General features: G+C 36.1%; 1 protein-coding gene across 1 annotated transcript in view; it reads right to left on the bottom strand.

Moving 5' to 3' along the window:
* The window catches only part of UPF2 (UPF2 regulator of nonsense mediated mRNA decay), a 94,417-nt gene extending 70,139 nt beyond the window's left edge, over positions 1–24,278 (bottom strand). Inside the window, exons 1-7 of the mRNA XM_040248482.1 lie at positions 24,135–24,278; positions 18,778–19,157; positions 15,600–16,379; positions 5,844–6,004; positions 2,520–2,717; positions 1,907–2,056; positions 555–658 (exon numbers count right to left, since the gene is read on the bottom strand). Of these exons, the coding sequence (XP_040104416.1) occupies positions 555–658; positions 1,907–2,056; positions 2,520–2,717; positions 5,844–6,004; positions 15,600–16,379; positions 18,778–19,139 (1,755 nt within the window). The 5' untranslated portion in view covers positions 19,140–19,157; positions 24,135–24,278. The remainder of the gene's footprint in view (positions 1–554; positions 659–1,906; positions 2,057–2,519; positions 2,718–5,843; positions 6,005–15,599; positions 16,380–18,777; positions 19,158–24,134) is intronic.
* Positions 24,279–25,198: the final 920 nt, after the last annotated feature.

The following is a 25,198-nucleotide window of genomic DNA, read 5'->3' as shown; positions in this document are numbered from 1 at the left end:
TCACTAATTTTTAGATTCATCAAAGAGATCTATAAGTTAAAGTGACACTGTTTTTTAATCACAAATGCACAGCAATGAAGACTACGATGGCTATTATTAGAGTATGCTACCAATGCAGCTTGACTTCACGTTAAAATGCCAGGTTTACCCATCATCACTTTTGCAAATGTCAAAAACAGTGAAAAAGTGGGGGGAAAACTCCTAGTATTAGTATGAAAAGAGTTTTGACCTTACAGACGCCCTGAAAGTATCTAAAAAGACACCGGGAATCTAAAGAGAGTACTTTAAGAATATCTGGCCTAAAACAGTATTTTCCACACTGTGGCAGTATGTGAAGGGGAGAGGTGTCAAGCCTACAGGACTCTAGATTCCACCCCCAAACACAGCATCTACAAATTGGCTCCAAATGTGTTCATTTTGAATTCCTATATTAATTCCATTTGAAGAAATGGCTCATTCTATAGCCAAAACTGCAAAAACCACAGACACGCCTAATTTCAGCTATCCTACAAGGTCTATGTGCTTTGAGTAAAGTCACACAGAGGCACTCATACCTTGTCTATCAGATCACGGTTGACGCAGTTGGGTAACTGTTGGAGGAAAGCATCTACTATGAGCTTGAGATGAGATCCAGTGCTGGCTTCTTCATCCTCTTGTTCTAATATGAAATTGGATTTAAGTAGGTTTAGAAATATACATAGACAATGTAAGAATAAAAACCTTCAGTAAGATGTTATCTGAGGCACAGATAATCTAAAGCACTTTTCTTATGAAAAATGAAGCACTTTTTCAGATATTACTCTTGAAAGAAAGGGTATCTTTAGAATCATAAGCCTAAATCACTAGTCTTTATCAACTATAAAAGGGAAAACTTTTACATGAGAAGTCGTAAGTTGCATGTAGTTTTAGAGAAGATCTACTATTTCTATCTGTTGAACATCCCTTTGCCCATGTCTTCAACTTAACAGTATTATCACTGCTTCCCCTCAAAGGCAATCCACGGGATTCTGATGGGAAAGGGTGCTGCCCAAGCACAGATACCATTACTCCTCTCGCCACAGGCAAGCATGACACAGGACTAGCCAACTCCTCCAAGATGCTTATACACAGACAGTGGGAGAGAATCCCTTTTTTCCTCAGATGTCACGAGCTGGTTTGAGCCAAGGGCAGCCTCCAGCCATGCCTCCCTCCCTTCATGACATGGAGAACTACAGAATCTGCAGCAGGAAACAATGAAACCCACAGAGAGAAAGGCAAACCTGACAAAGGCATTCTTCTAATAAAGAATCCTAACTGATAAAGAAACTTGATAGGAGTATTCAGGAAATAATGAACAGTGTGATATTTTTATTACTAAATACAAAACATTACTCAATAGTAAAGACAGATAAAAATGACAGAAGAAATGATATACCAACTGAATTGATATACCAATGGTCTTTTTATCTCTCAACTTTCAAATGCATTTATGTTAAGATTGTAAAGATATCAGAAATAAAATACATTAAGGACAATACTAAAAGCACTGAAGTGCAAGAAATATCTATTAAGACTTAGATCACTAAAGTTTGTAGTCACATAATATGGGACATGTAGTGTTTATGTTCCAAATCAAATTCCAAAAAAGTGAGGGCCTAGAAACAACAGGAAAACAAGGAATTAAAGAGTAAAGACCCATATTCACAGGCAAGAGCTTTGTGTATAAACATTAATCAAAAGTTAGGAATTCCCTGGCAATCCATTGGTTAGGACTCTGAATTCTCACTGCCAAGGGCCTGAGTTCAATCCCTGGTCAGGGAACTAACATCCCACAAGTCGCAAGGCATAGCCAAAAAATAAGTAAAACATTACATTAAAAAAAAAAAAAACCTAGTCAAAAATTAAAAATTTTGGCAAAAATGTTTACCTTGCTCATCAAGAAGTTTCTTTGTAAGATCTTCAGCTTCATCTCCACCCTCTAGCTCCAATGTATCATCATTAATTTCCAGGTTCTCCAACTCAAGTTCCAAATCATCAGGACTTGATACTTCCTTATTATCCTTAGGTTCCTTTGTCTCTGTTTGAAATCAAAGAATCAGTATCTCTGAATTAAAAGTCATATTGAAATCCTGCTGCAAAAAATAAAGATTCACAAAATCTGCAACATTTTTCTTAGAATCTACATTTATATCTGACAAATTTGATATTTAGATTCTTAAAAATACATTGTGCTCATGGAGGACAAAAACCATAATTTCTTTGTGCATGACATCTGTTCAGCGAAGAAATGAATGGATGGGTGGACTGATGAATGGAGACATACAGGCCATGAGGATTTGTGGTAATGATGAGGAGAAAATAAATCTGATTAGATAAAGTGGACTCAATTAAGATGTCCATATTATTCTGTCATGCATTTAATCTAGTGACTTAATGTACATATAACAAAACTAGTAAGTAAAAAAAAAATTTTTTACAAATATTATTTGAAAATAAAATTTATAGCACTTTAATATAAAAATTTGTCCTCCAGCATTTACCTTTGGAATCATCCTTGCTGGACTCTTTATTCTGACAACTTTTTTCATTATCTTTAAACAAGATGGCTGGAACAAAAGCTTTCAAATCAATGAGGTTCTCATAAAAATTCCGAGCATCTTCATCTTCCCATATACCACCTTCTAAGTCATATTCTCCAGGTTTACCAGGTGTAAATATATCAATTCCAGGCCCATGCTCTACAGTAAAATAAATCACAGGGAATTAAAACCAATGAAATCTTGAATGTTTCAATTAACAGTTACCTCTTCAGTCAACAAGTACTCTTGATTATGCATGTAACCATCTTTACCAGAAAATCACAAATTCTGTTTTAAGTAAAGCTCTAAACCAGGACAGATCAAAGGAAAGTGCAGGATAAACATGCTTTTCTCTCGAAGTTTTAAGCAACTGATATGAGATTAAGTAGCTATTTGATATATTAGGCCCATCTTCACAAAGCTTAAAACCAACCTAAGAAATACATAAGCCTGGCAATTCCTAAACATCTAGCTTGAAGTCCCACCTCCCCCATGAAGCATTTTTTTAATACTCCCAACACTCTGTATGATTTTATCTTAATTATGTTCACAAGTTTATGGTTTATCTTACCATAAACCCTTAAGAAGCATCCCTCCTTTTGGTATTAAACTTGGTATAAGACAGACTGCCATAAGTGGTCAACTGATAAATAACTAGAAGGGAAGGGAACAATGATGAAGACATATATATACATTTCAGTAGAGAGTGGAAAACCATGTGTTTGTATATACACAGGCTACATTTACATACAACTATAGATGCTTAAAATTCAGAACATTAAAAGCAATTTCCTACTTCATGATCACAAGACCATTCATGATTTTATCTGTTCTCACTGTACTTCTCTCCAAACTAGAATTATAAGAGAATGACAATGCAGATTAAAAATAGCCCTGAGAAAATTAGATTATTCATTAAAAGTCATTTAGGAAGAACAGGACAAAAACAATAAAGTACTGGCTCTCTAACTCATTACTTATATGCCTTACAAAAAACATATTTAAACTCAGGACAGTAAACCAATGTAAGAGAAAACACTGATAAATTTAATTTCTTTTTAACAAAAATGTAAATAAAAGCGGGGAATTTCCTGGTGATTCAGTGGTTAGGACTCCAAGCTTTCACTGCCAAGGGCTCAGGTTCAACCCCTGGTTGGGGAACTAAGATTCATAAGCTACGCTGTGTGGCAAAAAAAAAAAAAAAAAAAGAGCAAAGGACAAACTAGAAGCCAATACTGGCAAAACTTATACAAAGGAATTAATATCCATAATATAAAGAGCTTCTGCAAATAAAGTCCAAAATCTCAATAGAAAAAAATGGATAAAGCCTCTGAACAGATAAGTCAGAGAGTATATCAAAAGATCCTAACCTCAGTACTAATCAGAATAATGCTAAATGAAACAAGCATTTATCACTTTGACCCATTAGATTATGTTTAAAAGACTGATATCACCAAAGTAGAAAAATTACCAAAGGTATAGAGATCAATCAATCAAATAAATGCAGAAGTGATATAAATGATATAATTAAGACAAGAACATTAAAACAGTTATTACAACTATATTTCACATTCTGAATAAGCTAGAAGATACACTAAGCATGTTGGAGACCATGGAAAACATAACTAGCTTCTACATCTCTACATGAGACTATCAGACACCAAAAAAAGAAAAAAGAGTGAATTGGAAGACACAGCAATAGAAACTAAGCAACAGAAACTAACCAATACCAAACAGGGCGGAAAAAAAATACTAAAGCAGAGAAGACAACTTCAAACGTAGTGGTATTTGAATTCCTATAGAATGGGGGAGAGGAATAGAATACATATTTGAAGAAATAAGGTCAAGATTTGCTAAATTTGATCATTATAAACCCAGATTCAAGAAGCCCAACAAACCCCAAGCACAAGAAACATGAAGTAAACCACACCAAGTCATTATCATAATTAAGTTCTTTAAAGTCAATGATGATAATATTTTAAAACAACCAGGAAAAAAAATACACAGTTTAAAAGAACAAAGACACAAATGATAGCAGCATTCTCTCTGGAAACAATGAAAGACAGAAGACAGTGGAACAACATCTTTAAATTCTGAAAGAAAAAAAAAAATCTCACCCTTAAATTCTGTACCAAGTGAAAATATCTTTTTAAAATGATGGCAGAATTTTGTTAATTTTGTTGCATAGCATTTACATTTACACTGTAATAGGTATTATAAGTAATCTACAGATGATTTAAAGTATATGGGAAAATGTGTGCAGGTGGCTCAGACGGTAAAGCAGTCTGTCTACAATGCAGGAGACCTGGAGAAGGAAATGGCAATCCACTCCAGTACTATTGCCTGGAAAATCCCATGGACAGAGGAGCCTGGCAGGCTGCAGTCTATGGGGTTGCAAAGAGTTGGACACCACTGAGTGACTTCACTTCACTATATGCAAATACTAAGCCATTTTAAATGAGGGACTTGAGCATCTTCAGAGGTCCTGGAACCAGCTCCCTGAAGATACCAAAGAAGGACTATAAATGTTTTCACAGTATACAATGGATATTTTCTTACTGAGGATGTAAAATACAAAATACTTTCCTGTATTATAAATGGATACTTTACAAATACTTCACTCTTAAGATTTTAAGTATATAGGATTTTCAGATAGTTTTAAAATTAATAATGTGTTAACATTTATCAACTTACTTCTCAAATAGTTGGTATAATATATTACAGTAATGTATTAGGAGCCCTACCAAAAAGGAAGTTTAAAACACCTTTGCAATAATATGAGAACTCATTTTACAAAATGATAAGTTTATCTTATAAAACTGCAAGGTAGGTTTTAGTTCTAAGTAACAATTTATGATAATACACAATTCAAAACAACTAAATTAAAAAAAAAAACAACATAGAAATATTAGTATCCCAAAGGTCCAATCCACCTCATTACCTACCTGAGGAATACAGTAAATCTTTATATAGTCCCAAATATAGTTTAAGACAAGCCCTGTTAGATACAATCTAAGAATACCTATTACAAAAGAACCTAAAGAAACCCATCATATCATTATAAGTTAGGCTTCACTGTTCTAACCACAAAGACTTTTCCATTCAGAGAAGCATTTAAAGAGCTTTAGGTTTTTATTAGGTCTTAATACTACTTCATTAAAAAATTTTTAAAGGCATTTCAAAACATCTGATTTCAATAATATACATCTGAGAAGACTAGAGAGAAGTGATTAATGCTTACTAAAAAAAAAAAAAAATCAGTGTTTATTTTTAAGGATATCTTACCTTCTGGTGTTGGTTTATCTTGAGGAAGATCTGGCATATTTTCATCCAAAAGGTCTGCTAAGGATTGAGAATTTGCCAGTAGCTTTTGATAAGACATAGCAAATTCTTCATACTGTTTATGTCTATCTTCACTTAACTCCCCTTTAGAATGTAGAATACGCCTATAAACAAATGATGAAATAATCTGACAATCTTATCAAAACAGATGTGATCATCTATTATTATATTGGGAATGTTCCATAAAATCTGATTTTATCAAACAAGCTTATTAGCACAACCTTCTTTAATAACCTATGTTTAATACTTAACACTTTCAAGACTTACATCATCAAATTCACCTAAACAAATTAATTTTTTAAGCAATTAAAATTTAACATTGGTTCTTCAAAAAATATGAAGTGTGATTAACAAGTATGCCTGCAGAAATACAAAATTTAACAGTATGCCACTCATCAATTTTTAGTATTTTGTTATAGTCATATACCCCAGACATACAAGTTGGTTTTCAAAAACAGGTTAGAGACTCAAGTACCTTTAAACTTTCGCAATGATCTGATTCAAGATTATCTTGAAAAAGCCTGCATCTTCCCTACAGTGAATTCTCAATCTTACTATTCAAGCACTCTTTATTTAGTCATTTAACAAATATCACTGGTGCAACCCACTTAATCAAGGTCAGGCTACTCTGAGGAGCAGAGGACACAGTATTCTTCTACTCTGCAACAGTTCACTAATAAACCACCCACAGTTATTAACAAAAATGTAAAACTAATGAAAAATTTTCAATTGTACAGTCGAGTAAAAGTTTACTACATTAGCTTAGATGGTTGAAATGTCTATAGCTGGACTCAATTTTTCTACAACTAAATACACAGTAGTGTAAGACATGAAATTTATAAACCTTATTGCAAATACAATTTCAAAAAGTCAATTATAAATTATAAATTAAGTCATTTTCAAAAGTAATATATAAAAGAATTTTTATTCCTTGTTTTGAGTTTTCTTCTGAACAGAGAAGAAAATGAGTTAGATGGATTTTTTTGTGTGTTGTCATTTTCTGAAAAGTTATAGAAAATGGAAGTTTTCATGAAGAAAAAATCCTTGCCTACACTTACTTATCTCTATTTATTTGGAACATTTCTAAACTTTCCCATCTTCCCTCATTCTTTTCAACAGGAACTTTTGTTTCAACGCTACAATATTTAAAATATTAACATTTTCTATTTTTAGGAATATCAGGTCCCATTTACAAATACAAGATAGATCAATACAAAAAACAATTACAATTCATTACATTCAATCCTTTTTTCCCCAACATCTGGCCTAGATCTAAACTGAGATTTTTTCATTCATTTTCTTATTATTTAAATACACACCAGACAATATCATTTTACAAACAGATTAGTAAAATGCCAAGACAGTTTAACCATAATAATCCAGGCTAAACAGTATTCCTCTAATAACACTGTCATTAAAGAACAATTTTTCTCTTCAAATATTTATTTCAGACTAACTTTCCTTTCATTAAGCTTTATGAATTTTTTTAGATTAAAACAAAAACCCAAGCATTTAAAAATATTCAAGCCATGATGAGCTTGGTAGAACTTTTAATTAGAAGTCACATCATTTTCCAAGTTAAAAAAGCCATTAAAATTAAATGATTTGAATAAATAATACTCAAAAGCAGGCTACTCTAAAATGTTCTACAACTATTAGGAGAAATATTAATAAAAACTTTAAAAGTTTATTCAGAAGCAAATTATATTAAGAGATATAAGTTCCAAGGAATTTCAAAACTTCTAATGACAACTAAGATTCAAAATTATTTCAGTGCTTAAAACAAAATTGAAAAATATCTCAAAATACCATAACGTGAAACTTTACTTCTCTAATAATTTGGGATTCTGATCATATGAAGAACACACATCCAGTTTAGGTTATACAATATCCACTAAAGATTTATGACATACAAGCTGTACCAAGATGGTGCCTATTTTATCAAAACAGAAAGTGAACACTTTTTCTGGTATCAACCTCACTTTGAAACTTTTGCCTGGACTTTGCATTCAGTCAATTAAATGACTGAATTCTATGAGGGGTCCCACTGTGTGCATTCAGTTCCTATCCAGTCCTCGCGCACGCGTGTGCACACAATCACGTCTCTCTGCAACTCCATGGACTGTAGCCTGCCCGGCTCCTCTGTCCACAGAATTTTCCAGGCAAGAATACTGAAATGGGTTGCCATTTCCTTCTCCAGGGGATCTTCCCGAGCCAGGGATGGAACCCACACCTCTTGCATCTCCTGCACTGGCAAAAGGATTCTCTTCCAGTCCTCCTGCAACCATTTAAAACTCTGAAGCTTCGGAGATACTCCTTGCTCTCCTCAAAACCTCAATTCCATGATTAAACTTTTAATAGTACTAATTTACTTAACTACTTAATTCATACATGTTTAGGTTACTATCTAATAAGAACAATCCTAAAGGGCAGGCAGCTTAGACTCTGGTTGATTTTCTAATAGAACCTTATACTGTACAGTCAGAAAGCAGTATAGGACAACAATGAAAAGGCATTAGAAGAGATCCGTTATATACAAAACATACATAGTCATATGTATTTTCCTTGACCATTTATTTAAAATATATTTTCTTAATATCTAATTCTACAGCATGTAGTAAGACTACAGACTTCAAGCAGAGAAAGAATCAATCGCAGGTGCCTGAAAATTCAAAATTCCTTGTCATTTAGAAGTTCTAATGAAATTTAAATGAAACAATTTCTAATGAATGTACTACATAAGTCAGTTCTTGTAAGTTCATTAAGTCCACAGGAAAAGTTTTTCAGTTTGATTAAGGGATCTACACATACACAGCACATCTGACCAGAGTACATTTTCTGTACATCAGTGTAAATCTCACCAAAATTTCTTATGTGAATTCCAATTCCACGGAATATAACACTAAGCAAAATCAAGCTAAAAATATGGTTCATCATGTATCATTTTAATTACAATCTCTTCAGAAGCACATCTATTATAGAAAGTTGCACTGAAACCGTTCTTTTGAGGCTGTCATAAATCAGAGGTCAGCAAACTTTCTGCAAAGGGACACATAATAATTTTAAGCTTTGCAGACCATATGGTCTTTGCTGCAATTACTCAAGTCTGATAGCATAGCACAAAAGCAGCACAAACAATATGTAAACAAATGAGTGTGACTATTTCCAGTAAAACTTTATGGACACTGAAATTTGAACATCGTGTAATTACTAATCTGGCCTGAAAGCCATAGTTTGCCAATCCTTGTCATAACTGGAGGTAACCAAGTACCACTGTTAAATATATTATAAACAAGTTCATTCCCTCTCCTGGTTTCATTGCATGATAGGGAGGAACTGGTACTACTTTAAAGATATGAAAAGCAAGCAATAAAAACAAAATTAATTCCAAGTCTTATTCACTATAAAAAAAAGAAAGTAGATGTCTTGCACCTAAAATACAAGATATCACTATCTGGGAGCACCTCTAAGGTATATCAATCCTTGATTTCTGGAGTGTTTTTTATATTATATTTAACATTAATTTAATATTATAAATCTGACTATCTCAAATAGTCCATTCTGGAATTAAGCAATATATCTCATAAGGAAAGCCACATATGCCTCAAAAAATTCTTATATTGAGTCATTCATTTTTTTCCATTTTTAAAATTTTTATTGTTATTGCCTGGCCTTCATGCTACTTCTTTTATTTTGTACAGTGTTTATTCTGTTGCTTTATATTGTTTTTAAAAATGAATTTTTAAAAATAAGCTATGAAAATTTAACAAGTTTAAGATACACATTTTGAGAATCATAAAAAGGCACAAAGAGAAATTCTCATTTGAAAAACTTTCTGAAGAATTGAGCAGGCAATATACTATGAACAGTGAACTAACATTTATTGATACTTACAATGTGCCAGATACTGTTATAAATGCCTTTACACATATGCATTCACACAGGCATCATGCGCATGCCCCTTCTAGATACAGTGCTACTGGCATCCCATTTTACAGAAGAGAAACCCAAAGCAGAGATGTGAGGGAACTTGCCCAAAGTTACAGAGGGAGTGAATGACAAATCTAAAACTTGAACCCAAGCAGTCTGACTCCAAAGTTCACTCTCTTAACTCCTGGATTACACTGCCTCTCAAATTATCTACTTGGTACCATATATTGAATTAGGATGTCTCTCAAATGCATATATCAAAGGCAAGTCTTCCCAAACCAAGGTGCTGATTTTATATTCTCTTTTGGGTCCTTCTTTTATTTGGATTTGACTTTATAAGTTCTGAGTAGCTAATGGGTTTATTAGATACCTTAAACAAAATGCAGATGAAGATGAATACCATGGAAGATGTGAAGAAGAATGAAGAGATAGGAAAGAAACTGATTCTGTCATTTGCTATCGAAGTCACACTGGGCAAGGTCTTTAATAACTAAATCTGATCTATCACCTTCAAAATACAGGTATTTCTTTCAAGGGTACTGTGAGGATCAACTGAGATCATATACCTGGTACATTAAAGTAAAACAGTATTTTCATGGAAAAAAAAAAAGCCAGAGTCCACTGTAGCAAAGGCAAGAACTTAAAATTTGAAGTATTATTTTAATCTTCTATCAGCCAAAGTAAAAGAGAAAAAAAAATCTTGAATACAGAAAATCTATTTTAGCTTTGTCCTTAACCACTCATGTAAAATAAAATAGAACACATGGCCAAATCTTGACAAAATAACCATGAAGCAGACCGATGAAAACCACTAGGTTTCACTTTTCATCTTCTTTACTGCTCTGTCAAATTCTCATGAGAACTTGAATTTTCTTGTGGTTTCATTTTAGAATTCGGTTATGAATGCTGAACAATCTTACATGAAGAGAGTAGAGCAATAGTTAAGCATAACTGTCCCCAAAGATTTATTAACCAGCTAATATCAAAATCATTGACTCAGAATTAGAAAATATCTAGAAGGAGGTAACAATTTTGAAGTTGGTTATGAATGCTGTACAATCTTATATGAAGAGCATAGAGCAACTATTAAGCATAATTGTACCCAGTGATTAATCAACTACATCAACGTCACTGACTCAATCAGAAAATATCTAGGAGGTAACCATTTTGAAACACTTATAAAATTGCTAAAGCCTCTGTAAATATAATGCACAATGATATATAACATTTTAATAGTGCTTAATACTTGCTGTTCAGTCGCTAAGTCATGTCCGACTCTTTGCGACCCCGTGGACTTCGTTTAATAAACAATCTTCCTGTAAAGGCAAGGTACAACCTAACCGGAAAGAATATGAAACGTAAAAGCAACACCACTGAATGTCAGGTTAATGTGTTTTCAGGTTTCAACACTGTTAAAGTAATGCCTCATGAATTTGCATTAATAAAAGAAACCTCTCTGGTTACATTAACAGGGGAAAAGCCTACATTTGTTTCCTTCCCAAACTTTAAATCAAATCATTTACTGCTGTTGAACTGAGCATGCAATCATGAAGGTCATAATTCACCGGTACTGAAAAGAGAAATGTGCTCTCATTCCCACCAATAAAGGAGAAAAAAAAGAAATTAAGACACTTCAGAATGATTGAAGTATTCTGACTTAATATCTGAATTCATTTCACTATACTGCAAGAAATTAACTGTTACATAATTAAGTTATATCCAATAAAATTAAATCATTTATTCAACCAATTTTTATTAAATGCCAGAAAATACTAGGTTATTACCTCAGTGAGAATAAAATCTCAAAGTACAAAGCATTTTGAGTATAAAGTAACAGCACTGAAAATAATAAAAAATAACACTTGGCAAGAAGTAAAACTATTAATTCTAGACTGGAAAATACTGTTAGATGATATTTTAAATGTGCAAATATTAATTTTAACTCTTCAGATCAATTACTTAACCAAAATGCATTTAAAAATAAGATTTTGTACTTAACAAGTACAAAAAGCTTATAAATTCACATTTATTAGAATTCACCCAACCCTAGGATCAATTTTATTGCTCGCTAACAACTGTAAATCCTTCGGGGCTTGTAACTAATACATATCAGCATAGCTAACAGTAGAAAAGAACAGCTGAGACTCAACAGGTCTCATTCAGTCATGCCTTCATTCATCCACTACAGTGTTTTTAAGAAAACACGAGAGATTTTATTACTCTATTTTTTTAATTGGGTAAATAAAATTTTAAGTATAGACTTCAATGAGTACAGACTAACACTTCACAACTTCTAAGCACCATGCCATCTCCCAAGTTAACCAGAATGACCAAGAGCATTTACAATCCATAGACTGAAAACACAGGCTATTTCACTTTTTAAAAAACCATCATTAAAGACAATGAATAAAGGCTTAAAGTAGTTTAACTACTTGAGTCTTAAATACTCACTAGCTTGGCACCTAGATTTCTAGCATTATCACACCTAAGAGAAACCTTACTGAGAAAAATGACCATCTGTGATTTATTTCTATGATAAAGAGAAAAACTTCAAAACATCTACTGGATAATGATGGGCAGAAAGAAACTTCTGGAAACTGGCCATTTTAACTGTAACATACCCTCTTAGAAATGAGACTAATATTAGGCCAAGTAGGGACTCTACATTAATCCAATTCGTGTCTTTGCTCATTCAGGCACTTAAATCCTCACTTACAAAGGCTCTTCAAATTGAAGCTATCCTAAGGCATGAGTGACTTACTAAGCTGTATGCCAATTGTTTTCTACACTGTGATTAAGATTCTCACATCCTCCAAATAATTACATATAATTAGTTCCTGTGATAAAATAACTGCTCCCAGGCTAAGGTCAATTTACATTTAGTAAATATCGTCCTCTAATAACCAACCATAGGTCAATAGCTCTGTATTAACATGAGGAAATTTCTAGGAAAAGGCCACGAGCCTGTGGTCTCAACACTGTATCCTGGTTCAAAATTTTCTTATGTGACTTTAATCATGAACAAAAACAGGAAAAACAGGTCTGCTTATCTAATCTAAATGTGACCACTGGATAAGTATAATTAATAATATATACATCATTGAGAATTCCCTGGCAGGCCAGCGGTTAGGACTCAAGTGCTTTCAATGCCATGGGCCACCGTTTCAATCCCTGGTCAGAGAACTAAGATGCCAGAAGCCATGTGGCGTGGGGAAAAAAAAAAATACACACACACCCCATCAATTATCATTAGGCTAACATAACATGCCAGAAGTACCTAAAGTTTAAGAGTTAAGTCTGTATCAGGAATAAAAAATTATGTCTATAGTTCAAAGTGAAGAACTGGCTCGGCAGCATGCCATCTGAGAAATTTGTCTTTAGGTATAACAAAAAGTCAAAAGACTGCAGCTATAAAAACTGTAGGCCACAGGCAGATACTGCTGCTGCTGCTAAGTCGCTTCAGTCGTGTCCAACTCTGTGCAACCCCACAGACGGCAGCCCACCAGGCTCCGCCGTCCCTGGGATTCTCCAGGCAAGAACACTGGAGTGGGTTGCCATTTCCTTCTCCAATGCATGAAAGTGAAAAGTGAAAGTGAAGTCACTCAGTCGTGCCCAACTCTTCGCGACCCCATGGACTGCAGCCTACCAGGCTTCTCCGTCCATGGGATTTTTCAGGCAAGAGTATTGGAGTGGGTTGCCATTGCCTTCTCCAACAGGCAGATAAGAAGGCATCAAAAACAAACATCCAAAGTGTCTGAAAATCAGGCAGCAAATTGAGGGAACCAGAGATACTCAGCCTGGAGAAGATCAAAGGGTAACATCTTGGCAGTCTGCAAATATTTTGAGACATCATGGTGTAAAAGAAGAGACACATCCCATGCCAATGCTTCTCAAATTATCTGTTGTAAAGGAATAATTTTCTTTCCAATCACTGCACGGCTATAAAATATGATGACAATATCATGGCAATGAAAAATTGCTATCAAAATGTCTAAATGTATTGTCTCAGTTTCTCTGCTTAATTCACAGGCCAACAGGTAAACAGTTCATGGAACCCCACTCTGGGTAGCTTTATTCTGTCTGTACCAGAAAAAACAAGTAAATCAAAGGGAACCATTTTATGGGGAGTTAAATTTCAGCTTAAATTCCCAGCAAACAGGCTAGGAATAGGTGTGTCCAACAGTGGAATGGCTCAGAACACTAAGCTCAAACAGTTTTCAAAATAATTCATGTCAGATAATCTATAAAATAGATTTCATTTTGCATTGGAAGGATGACTAGATTAAATCATTATAGACTCTGCCCTAAAAGCTTCTGTGAGGCCAATCAAAAACACAAAATGTAGAAAGGATACATGTATATGTATGGCTGAGTCTCTTTGCTGTCCACCTGAAACTATCAAAACACTGTTAATTGGCTATACTCCAACACAAAATACAAAGTTTAATTAAAAAAAAAAACCTTAGAAAGTAGCCAAAAAAAATTCAAAGACCATACTTTCAAAATCACCTGCGACATATTAGGTAAAACATATGTGAAAAGGAAAAAGACTGTAAAAATGACTATGTAAATTGTAACTAAGAAAGCTAATATATGTGAAAATTATTAATAGAGGACCACTACTTTCTTTTTTAACCCATTACTGGCTATAAAAGTACATTCTGAAGTTACCTCTTCAAAGTTTAAAACAGTCCTCGCTATTCAAAAGCACATAATGAGGATTGTTTTATGAAACATTAAGGAACACCACTGCCATCTTAAATTCTCACCTCTGAGTGAGCTTCAGCCACCACAGATTTATCCATATAGCCTCTGCTCCAATCTTATCCCTTACGTAAGTGAACAACTCACTATTGCAATCTTTTGTGGCTAAGTACCTTCTAGAGGTAACTACGTAAACCAGTCCTCCCCAACTACAGGCTTCTAAAGAGTAAGTGTTCTCCCCACACAGGAACTTTAAAATAGGTGCAGAGTATTCAGCCAAAGGCTAACGCTTGTACCTCCTTTCTGCACACCCTCAGCCCTCCTCCACATACACACCTCCATACTGACCTAATATCCACCAACTACATCAAAACTTCTAGCCTTTCGATGCCTTCTAGGTGCAGATGATACACAGTAGTCTACAGTATCTTGTAACAATCAAGGGATGGCCTAAATCAGGGATCTTCACCATAGGCACACACATCACTCCTTTAGAATTCTGAATGGATGTCCCCAGGAGAAAGACTCCTGTAAATGCACTTAACATAGTTGCATTTAAAGAATTTTTCCACAGCTACTCTGGTACACTATTTTCCAAATTTCTGATCTAAAATATCACTCATGAATGACTTACACTCTTGAAAAGAGCGAGTATCAATGGTGACGTCAATAAACAAATACAAAACAAAAGCAAACCTGTTATAGAAAAGAAACAGTGAAACACACAAAAAAATAACAGCAGATAAGTTAAAGTGATAGAAAAAGAAAACTTATCCCTCAATGTTAAGGAGATTTTTAAATCACAGTAAAAATCCACAATGTAAAAATCATCATATACTTGCCGAATTTTTTTTTTTAAATCAGAAACAAAATCTATCAAAAACTCACATTTAAACATGAATACTTAGACTGTTATTACCCTGTGAAATTTTTTCCTGGAATGTTAAGAAATCACCTGCAATAAGCCCTTTTCCACAAGTTCTTTCAGTGGCATGAAGACTTTACATTTTTTAAAGTATGAGCTCCAAAATAAATTCTCAATTCTGAGAAACGTTTGAAAATCACCTGTTTTGTCTCTCAGTATTCTGTAGCTCCCTGTGGTCCCTTTTCAGATGTTTGGTCAAAGACGTAAAGTATTCTTTTAAAAGATTCTGGAAAGGTTGCTGTTTCTCTGGACTAATTATCTCACTAGGAGGAAAACTCAAATTAAACTTCTCTGCAGCACTCTTTACTTTCCTTGGTACAAGTCCAGCAATATCATCTCCACAATGTCGACAAAAACTAATCACCACAGAAACATGAGTATGGGATTCCCGATCAGCATTAATAATATTTTTCAGCTGTTCATAGATTAAGGAAAGACCTTCCTTGTCAGTGAAAATCCCAACTATTGTCAATTCTGCAATGAAACGCAAATCAGTTCTTAACTTGGTAATGTTAGGTGTTTTCTCTTCTTTCCTGGCTTCAAAATGTTTTTTCCAAACCTGAAGAAGTGATGGGGCAAAGTCGGCGTAGCGCTGGTGAAAGAGCGAGCATAAGTGCACAGCACAATTCACGTCAGATATTTTTAGCTTTGCTTCCACAATAGAAGCGACAGCCTCTGCAATGTATTTGCTTAAATTTAGGCCATTAAAATCATGGGACAAGGAGTCTCTCTGTTGTTCTGTAATAGTTTTTAGTTTCTTGACAAAAGCGGTATTTTTCTTCAAACTTGAGTCTAGTCGGCTAAAGAAATTTTCCTCTGGTCGGTTGTCTGGAGCATTTTGGTTTTTGCTACGAAGTTCTTTCCTTAACTGATGTCGTTCCCAAGCTTCCTGATGAAGCTGAAGGGATTCCTCTTTCTCTCTATATAACAAACAAACAAACAAACAAGTAAGATACCTTGTATATTTTGAAGCGTAACTGATGATTCCCATAACAGTGAAAGCCAATGAAAAATTAGAAAAGCAACAAAATCCAAGAGGAACAAGAAATGCAAAAGGCCCTTTCACCACTTTAAAGACATCTGATTAATGACAAAATAATGAGAACTCATTCTACTGATAACACCAAAAGTGGCAGAGTGGAGCATTTTTAATAACTAGATTAAAAATCATTCTGCCAACTGGCAAGCTAAATGAATATAACTATTTACTTGTCAATTGTAACTCAATTAAGCTGAAAAAAATAAATGGATAAAACACAGGATTCTTAATACAAAAAAACAAAGTAATATGTTTGGAAAAATATAAAACCTAAACCAAATAAAAGCACTGGGGTAACGGGAAAAAAATCCACCAAAAAAAGTTAAAAGAACAAAATTAGAAAATACATTAAAAATGCTTTGAGTTAGGTACCACTTTTTCCCATACTTCTGCATTAAATAAACCTTTCTTAATAAAAGTACCTTTCTTAATTAAAGTTTAGGCCTTAAAATTCAAGTATAATTAAAAGCTCATTTAGGAATCAGAAAAACTATAGGATAAAAGCACTTTAATAAAAGGTTAGCAGACTCAAGTTTATCCTGAGAAGATTTAAAATCAAATCTGGTTATGTTTCCACTAGAAAGATGGGACATGTTTAAACTGCAGAAGTAGTAAAATAACCCAGGCAGGAGTGGGAGAATGAGGACAATCCGAGGTTTCTAAGACACCGAAATATGTAACTTTAAAATATAAATTTCTAATAAAACAGATTTTCATCTTTCTAATATAACCATCCCTGAGTTACTCTATAATTCTACGATTTTTCCACTAATAGCTACAATAGGCTAACAGAGTTACATCTACCTCTGAGAACAGGGATATGAATCTCTTAGAAGCCTCCCTGCCACACAAAAACAAGATCAGCAGTGAGAGTACTCGTTAAGAGAGTATAACTCATTACTTCCATGCATTCAACAACTCAATTATCATCTTTATTAAAAATACTTTGATATATAATGAATATATATATACACACAATGAAAATATTTATACTTACCTATTTATATATTTACAGGTGAAATAATGTGATGCTTTAGAATACTCAAGAAAAAAAAAGAGTAATTGCAGATGCTGGGTAGATGGGAAGGGATACTAATTTATTCCATTCTATCTTTTACATGCTTGAATTTTTCCAAATAAAAAGTTGGCATTTTGGTTACCATTATTTTTTTAAGCTCTTTGTATTGCAAGGGTGAGAGAACAAAGTTATAGTGAAATGAAATATCCTTCCAAATTATTTTACGTAAAATAGAAAATAAGCAAGAAATTCTCAAGAATCATAGTTCTGAATATTCCAAAACTACTGCTATTGCTTTTCAGACCTAAGACTCCAGTTCCTCATTAAAACTAGAGGTACTAAAGAACTTTGGTAAGTAGGTAACTGAGCTGTTCAAGAGACTCATAAAAATTCGTATTTGCAAACAGCTTTTTAAATTACATATATGAAGGGAAGAGCCCATGCACTATTGGATTAGGTCTCATGCACTATTCATCAACTGTCATTTCTGCTACATCCTGGCAGTCTTCCTAAGAGGACTACCTCATTTTTCACCAGTTCATTATATCACTTGCACAGATTTACAAGGTTACAAATAGATTTTTATAAAAATAAAAAAGGGAAGCATTTTGGAATTGTACTTAAAGACAATGGTTTTAAGGTCAGCCTAACCTAGGTTCAAATCCCAGCTGCTCTACTATTTACTGTGACCTTAGGCAAGTCATTTAATCTCTTGAAGCTTCATTTTATTAATCCACAAAACAATAAGCTCACTTCATTAGGACTGCCTTAAAGACAGGTACTGATACAACTGTAGAGTTTGGCATATAAGAAACTCAACAGCAGCCATTAAGAATTGACGATTTTCGGGAATTCCCTGGCAGTCCAATAGTTAGGACTTTCACCACCAGGGCCCAGGTTCAATCCCTGGTCTTGGAACTAAGATCCTGCCAGCCACACAGCATGGCCAAAAAAGAAAGATTTTCAACTTAGAAAGATTACATACTATACCATGAAAAAAATTTTCTAAAAAGCACAAACAGCTCAAAGTGCCCCACACCTCAAAAAAATACTTATTAAAGGTTACTATTATTTAATTTCAAGAGTTAAAGCACTGTAAGCATGCCTGTAGTCAGTGAAACTAACAGAACAAGTAAACTGAGATACTCTCAACTCTCAAGCAACTGTACCTTGCACATTTGATTTCAAATAATCATTGTTTTTCCAAAACATTCCAATCTTCCTATTTCTACACATCAATAGTTAGAATAAATATTCTTACTTCAACTGAGCAGCCTCTTCTTCCTGCTGACGTTTCACCTGTTCTTCTTGCTTCTTTTTCTCTTCTTCTTCATGTTTCTTTTTTTCTTCTTCCTCTTTTTTCTTTAATTCCTCCTCTGCCTTCACCTTTTCTTCTTCTTTTTTCTTGCGTTCCTTGTCTTCTTTTTTTCTTTTATCTTCTTCCAGTTTCTTCTTCTTATCTTCAGGGACCTTAATAACCTCCTTCTTGGCAGTAAGCTTGATCTCCTCTTTTGGTTTCTCCCTGCTGCTCACTGGCCGCCTTTCACTGCAGTCTTTTTCCTTGCTGTTTAGTAAAGATTCTTTTTCTTCCATACTTGCTGGCTTTTTACGCTCAGCTGGCATTATGTTACCCAAGACAATCTGTAAGAGTAGAAAAATGTCAGCATTATAATCGCATTGACTTTTTTTAAAGTAATGTGACATTACTTTGTTAAGTGGAACATATTAATGCAACTTGGCAACTGTGAGAGATTAAATAAAATGCATACAAAACAAATACTATTTCAGTGATAAATCACTGATCATATTCCATATTCTATCATTATTAGTTATGCTTATGTCTAAGCACTTTTTTTATTTTTACTTTTTAGTCAGAAAATAGTCTCTACAAGAAGTAGAGAGCACAATATAAGGAACCTCCATGTACCCATTACATTCAACCACTATCAACTTCACAGCTGATATTAAATGACATATCATTTTATCATAAATACTTCAGTACTATCTGAGAACATCTTCAACCAGTTTCACCCACCATACTTCACAACCATTAAGAAATGCTGGTGACACTACATCATACAATATTCAATTACAAGTATTTAAGTAGGAGCATAAACGAGCTCTTACCTTCTACGAAGCAACTAATAAAATGGACAAGACTAATAAATTTCATCTCACTGCTCTAACTATCAAACACAAAAACTACTAACTATCCCAAACTAGACTAGACCTTTCATCTCTTTATTAGTAGTCAAAATTAGTCTATAAACATCATGATTACTATAAATAAGACATAAATGAAATATTCTGTTCTACAGGGTTTCCCAGCCTCAAGAGTACTGACGTCGTGGGCAAGAGTTCTCTGGTGGGAGGAGGAAAGGCTACAGTGTGCATTGCACAAAGTGTAAACGAAGCATCCCTGCCTTCTACACAATAGAGGCCAGGAATATTGCCCCAGTTTTAAAAAAACAAAAATTGCTCAGATATCACCAAATTTCCCCTGGGGGCAAAATCACTACCAGCTGAAAACCACCACACTAGCCACACGTGGCTACTTACACTATAAATTAATTAAACAGATTCTGAAATTCAGTTCTCCATCATTATCCATAATCCAACTGCTCAACTCCACATGCTGCTAGTGGGTACAACATCAGACAGTGCAGATATAGAGCATTTTCATCATTATAGAAAGTTCTATTGGCGAGCACTGGGGTATAGTACAGGCTCCATACAGTTAACTGGAATAAACTCTGGAACAAAAAATGTATTCTCCAGCAAAATTCATGATTTTCTTTTCTAAAAATACGTGTCTACTTAGAGCTTAGTGTTCTCATGTCTTTTCTTTTATGGACAATACTTCATGTTTTAACTCCTAAATCATTTGAAAGTTGTACACAAGAAAATCAAAATACTTTTCATTTAAGAAGTATAGAATTACTTAAACTACCGAGGGTTTTTTAAGCTAAACACGGTGCTCAAGTATTTTCAATATATGTTTTAAATTACCTCAATAAAAACTATGTTAGCAAACAAAACATTTGCAGTAATAAATATTTTATAAACACAAAGCATTTATTTCAGCCCTCTAATAAGATATTACCACAGAAAGACAATCTAAGCCAACTGAAGCACTTTCAGTGATTTTTGGAGGCACATGTCATAGTCTGTATCTTATCTCAGCCACCTCTTCCTTCCCCTTTTCTGTTTTACTCTTATTCTCCTCCACTTCCATGTTCTATGCATTTTCTGGGCAATGACACCCAAAGGCTTCAGATAACCCTACTTGTGGAACTTGAACAAAAAATGGCTGTTAATCCTGTTTAAACAATCATTAAAATATATAAGAGCATAACTACTTATTTATGTGGCAAGACAGTGTTAATATTTATATTACCTGGGAAATGTAGTATCAACTTCTCATGCAGTTTCAATTAAATACCCACCACTACCCTAAAGTGACTGGCTGCCCTAATGCAAGCAAACTTTCAAGAGCAAATACTAATAGCTACTAGCTACTTCTCACAAAGTAAACATTTTACATACATTATCTCATTTAATAATAAAATCTTCATGAGATAAGTATTATTTTCCCTATTTAATAAATGACTAAAAAGAGACCTGACCAAGTAAGTTGACCAAGGCTTCTACAGCTAGTGACAGAGCTGAACCAAAGTTATTAAGAACCCTGAAGAGGGTGCAGCTAGAAAACCTGACAAGAGATTCTGACTACACAAATCAGGACATCTCTCAAAGTAGAAAGAGTCCCTGATAATGCTTAAGCAGTTTAGACATTGTTTTAACTTTCAGCCTATTCTAGCTAAAAGATATTGGGACAGCTAATTTCCAGGTAATCAGGTAAACTTACTTAGGGATATCTGTAATTATATGCAAGAAAATAGTAAGTTTTATATAGAATTTGTACTTTCTGATGCGAAGCTGCAACAAGCAACACTTCAGCTAATACGAGAAAGAACAGTTCTCAGAATATAAAAAAGAATGGTACCAAATTTTATATCTCATTTATGAAGACAAAATTAGACACTAAGTTCTGTTAAAACATTAAGAAACATACTTGGAATCTGATAAATTTATAAAGGATCATCATTTATCAGCACAACAGTCCCTCAAACTTTTGTGATTTTCCACAGTACTCATATATTCAATAGACTTTTAAATGCCTTCTATATCAAACTGCAGAAGTCTTTCATGAATTAGATTCTGCTCTAGAGCATGGCAAAACAGATTTTCAACAAGACCCTCAAGTCTTGGCAGTGGTATCTTCTTTGAACCATTTCATCCTTATATTACAAACACATACCCAAAGAACACCTGGAACTAAATTTAAGTGAACAAAAATATGATGAAAAATTTAAGGTTCATGTAAAGGTAGCAATGCACTATGAGAAAATAATATGAGCTTTAAAGTCAGTCAGACTTTTAAGTTTACAAACTCTACAACCTGCTGGCTATGGGAACAGGGCAATGTAACTTCTCTGAGTCTATTCATCCATCAGATGGAGATACTGCTACCTCTCTTACAGACATCTTAAACTTCTCTAAGTTTAGAAGAGAGCATGAGAGAGCCATTCAACAAATGCTTATTCTCTTTCACAGAGAAAACTGAAGAGTTAAGCCTAAAATAAGAATTTTTTAGAGTTAGGAGTACTAGATTTTAACTACTCCAATTCTCAATTTTTACACTGAGTGAACTGCCCAAGATTACACAACTAGCTTAGTGACTGGGTTGAGACTCTGTGTCCAGTGCTTTTTCCCCCTATATACCCTAAGACTTAAAAAGTCAAGTAGGGACTTCCCTGGTGATCCAGTGGCTAAGACCCTGGGGGCTAGGACTGGATCCCTAGTCAGGAAACTAGATTCTATATGTTGCAACTAAAGATCCCTAAAGATCCCACATGGTGCAGTTAAAGATCCCGCATGTCCCAAGTAAGACCTGGTGCAACCAAATAAATATTTTTTAAAAGCCAAGTAAAAAATACAAGCTACAGAATTCAGATTAAATATGTATTTGTATCACATCAAATTTCAAATATGAAACTGAGCATTAAATTATACTGTGAAATGCTAATTGCATTTCAAATTTTAATAAACTCATGCTTTAATATTCTACCTCGTCTTCCAAATAAAAACTAGAACTTTTAAATAGAGTCTGTAAGATAAAAATTAGTGATCTTTTAATTGGAATATGATTAGCTCCTACAAGCCAGTATAATTACATTCACACAGTCCTTAAAAGGAACCCATGCTTTAAAACCACCTTTCTAGCTCCCAAAATAGTGTCCTGGCCCTTGGGCTGTATATTTTATTTGGTTTTCTAAATATACTCTGAACTTCCAGAAGAAAGAAAAACTACTTTACTCAAACAGGTACTTTCAATGGTCTGCTGGGAGAGTGCAGAGAAAGGGGTGTTTCCCTTTAAAGCTATTTCTCCACAAAGTACCATATGGGTTATGTATGAAATCGCAATGAGACTGCTCTGAAAATGCTCCAGAGTGAAAGAATGACATTTAATCTTTTCATTTTGTGTTATTCATTTAACATGGTCTAAGGGCAGAACAGCACAAGGGCATTACCTCCCAGTCTCTGACTTTAAAGAAAGTCCTCAGGAAAAAGGACTCATTCAAAGTTTTTACAAATTCCACCAGAGTTCAAAAATGGTTTTCTTGATGAGTCGCACAGTTTTTCTAAACACTTAATAACTCTGCTAAAGGGGAAAAGTGAGGGCGAGTTTTCCTCAGGTGTGATGCATCACTGCGTGCAAGTCCTAAAAGAGCAAGAGAGCCGACGGTCCGGTCCAGACTGTCCCCTCAAGCTTATAAGCTGGCTCTGCTCCGCCAACCAAACACCCCGCGATCGCCTCTTTAGTTCAACAGGAGGACCGGGAAGCCCGGGATGAAGGCAAAGTGAAGAATCCTCAGCCCATGGGACTAAAAAGAAGTCCACCCAGGAATGCCTGCCCACCACTCTCCGAGCCACCGAACCCGGTCCCCTGCACCCTCTTCTCCCACAACCCCCTGCTCTCGCTCCACACGCCTCAGCTCCGCTCGCTTCCTCGCCACAACTCCCCTTCCCACCGGGGTCCACGGTCACCTTCGCGGACCGTCCCTGCCCCAGCCCTAACTTCGCGCCCCACACTCCCTCACCGCCGGAGCCCCACGCGCCCCGGCCGGTCTCCCGGCTCCACATCCTCCCACACACACACCCACCCTCCCCATTTCCTCGCCCTCGCTTCCCTCCGGGCTCCCAAAGAGCTCTCCCCAGCCTCCCCTCGCTCTCCTCCACACCCCAAACCTCTTCACCCCGCCACGGCGGGCTCCCCGCCTCCGGCCCCGAGGCCCACCCCAGGCATATAGGGCATGCGCCCCCTCGACAGCCTCTCCTGCCTCCCTCCCGCGTTGAAGGGAGCCTCCAGAGGAGAGGGGTCTGAGGAGAACGACGCCGGACCCGCGGTCCGTCTCCTGCCCGCCGTCCCCGGAGCGCTGGGGTGCCGAGTCGCCTCACGGGTCCCCGGGGGAGTAGGAGTCCAGGCCGGTGCCCCTCAACCCCGTTCCCGCCTGGTCGTTGGGGCGGAGGGGAAGGAGGTTCCCCGGGACTTACCTCGAGCCTGTTGTCAACATTAGCCCCGGGTTTCCCAGCACCAACTCCAGCGCTCGGGCTCTCCCCTCCCCTCCCCCCACCTAGCTCGCAGCCGAGGGCCCGCCTTCCCTCACCTCCCCCTCCTCCCTCCGCCCGCCGGCCCTCCCGTCCGCCACTCACCAGCGCGGCCAGGCTGCGAGTGGGGGCGGGGCGGAGGACGGCGGAAAGGAAGCAGCCGTCCGCACTATTGCCAGGTCGAAAACAGTCCGAGCTTTCCTTCCGCCGGCATTCCCTCGCTCTTAGCTTAGCTCCGGGGCGAAGGATCGAGAGTGAATGCTCAGATAGGTGCCACACCCAGAGCGGCGGCTTCAAGCTGCCCAACTCAAGGAGAGGAGCTAATTTTTCAGACAGGCAATTCGCAGGGCAGCCATAACCTGCACCTCTAGCCAGGGCCTCAGCGGAGGGGAGGAGTATTCAGAGGCCGGGAGGCAGGAAGTGGATTGGTCGCCAGGAAAGGGAAAGCGCCTGAATTGGAGGTGCGCAAGCGCAGGCGCTGGGGGAGGGAGACCGGAGGGGGAAAGCGAGAATGAGGAGGGGCGGAGCTAACAGGAGGTGAGGAAGGGCGGTGGAGGAGTAGGCGAATTACGGAGCGCCATTAAGGACAAATTTAGCCACGTGTTTCTCAGAGGCTTTTCCTGGAGTGTATATAAGGAGGAGTCTAAGAAGGGAGAGTTTGATTGGACTAATTCGTGGGGTGAGGTTGAGGATTTAGGAAGCTGAAAGCTGGAGAAGCTAAGAATATGTACGGTGAGGAAGGTACAGGTTGGTTAAGGGACGGATCTAGATTTAAGAAAGTCCCGTAGGGGAACTTCCAGAAGCAGTTTTAGCTGTTCAATCTGTAAGTACCTCACGGCTGAAGAAGGATCAAGGCTTTTCTCATACAGGTCTTAGAAAGTACCCTGTTGTAGCCAGCAAGTTTTTTTACAGTAGCATCATCTCCGCGAATTACTGAATGAAATCACCAGGTTAAAAATTGGACAGTCTTGCTATTTCTTCTAAACGTGGAACCAAGTCAATTTTTTTTA

The sequence above is a fragment of the Oryx dammah genome, unplaced genomic scaffold (assembly GCF_014754425.2).
Source record: "Oryx dammah isolate SB20612 unplaced genomic scaffold, SCBI_Odam_1.1 HiC_scaffold_10, whole genome shotgun sequence".
Lineage (NCBI taxonomy): Eukaryota > Metazoa > Chordata > Mammalia > Artiodactyla > Bovidae > Oryx > Oryx dammah.
This window is presented reverse-complemented; position numbering and strand designations above follow the sequence as displayed.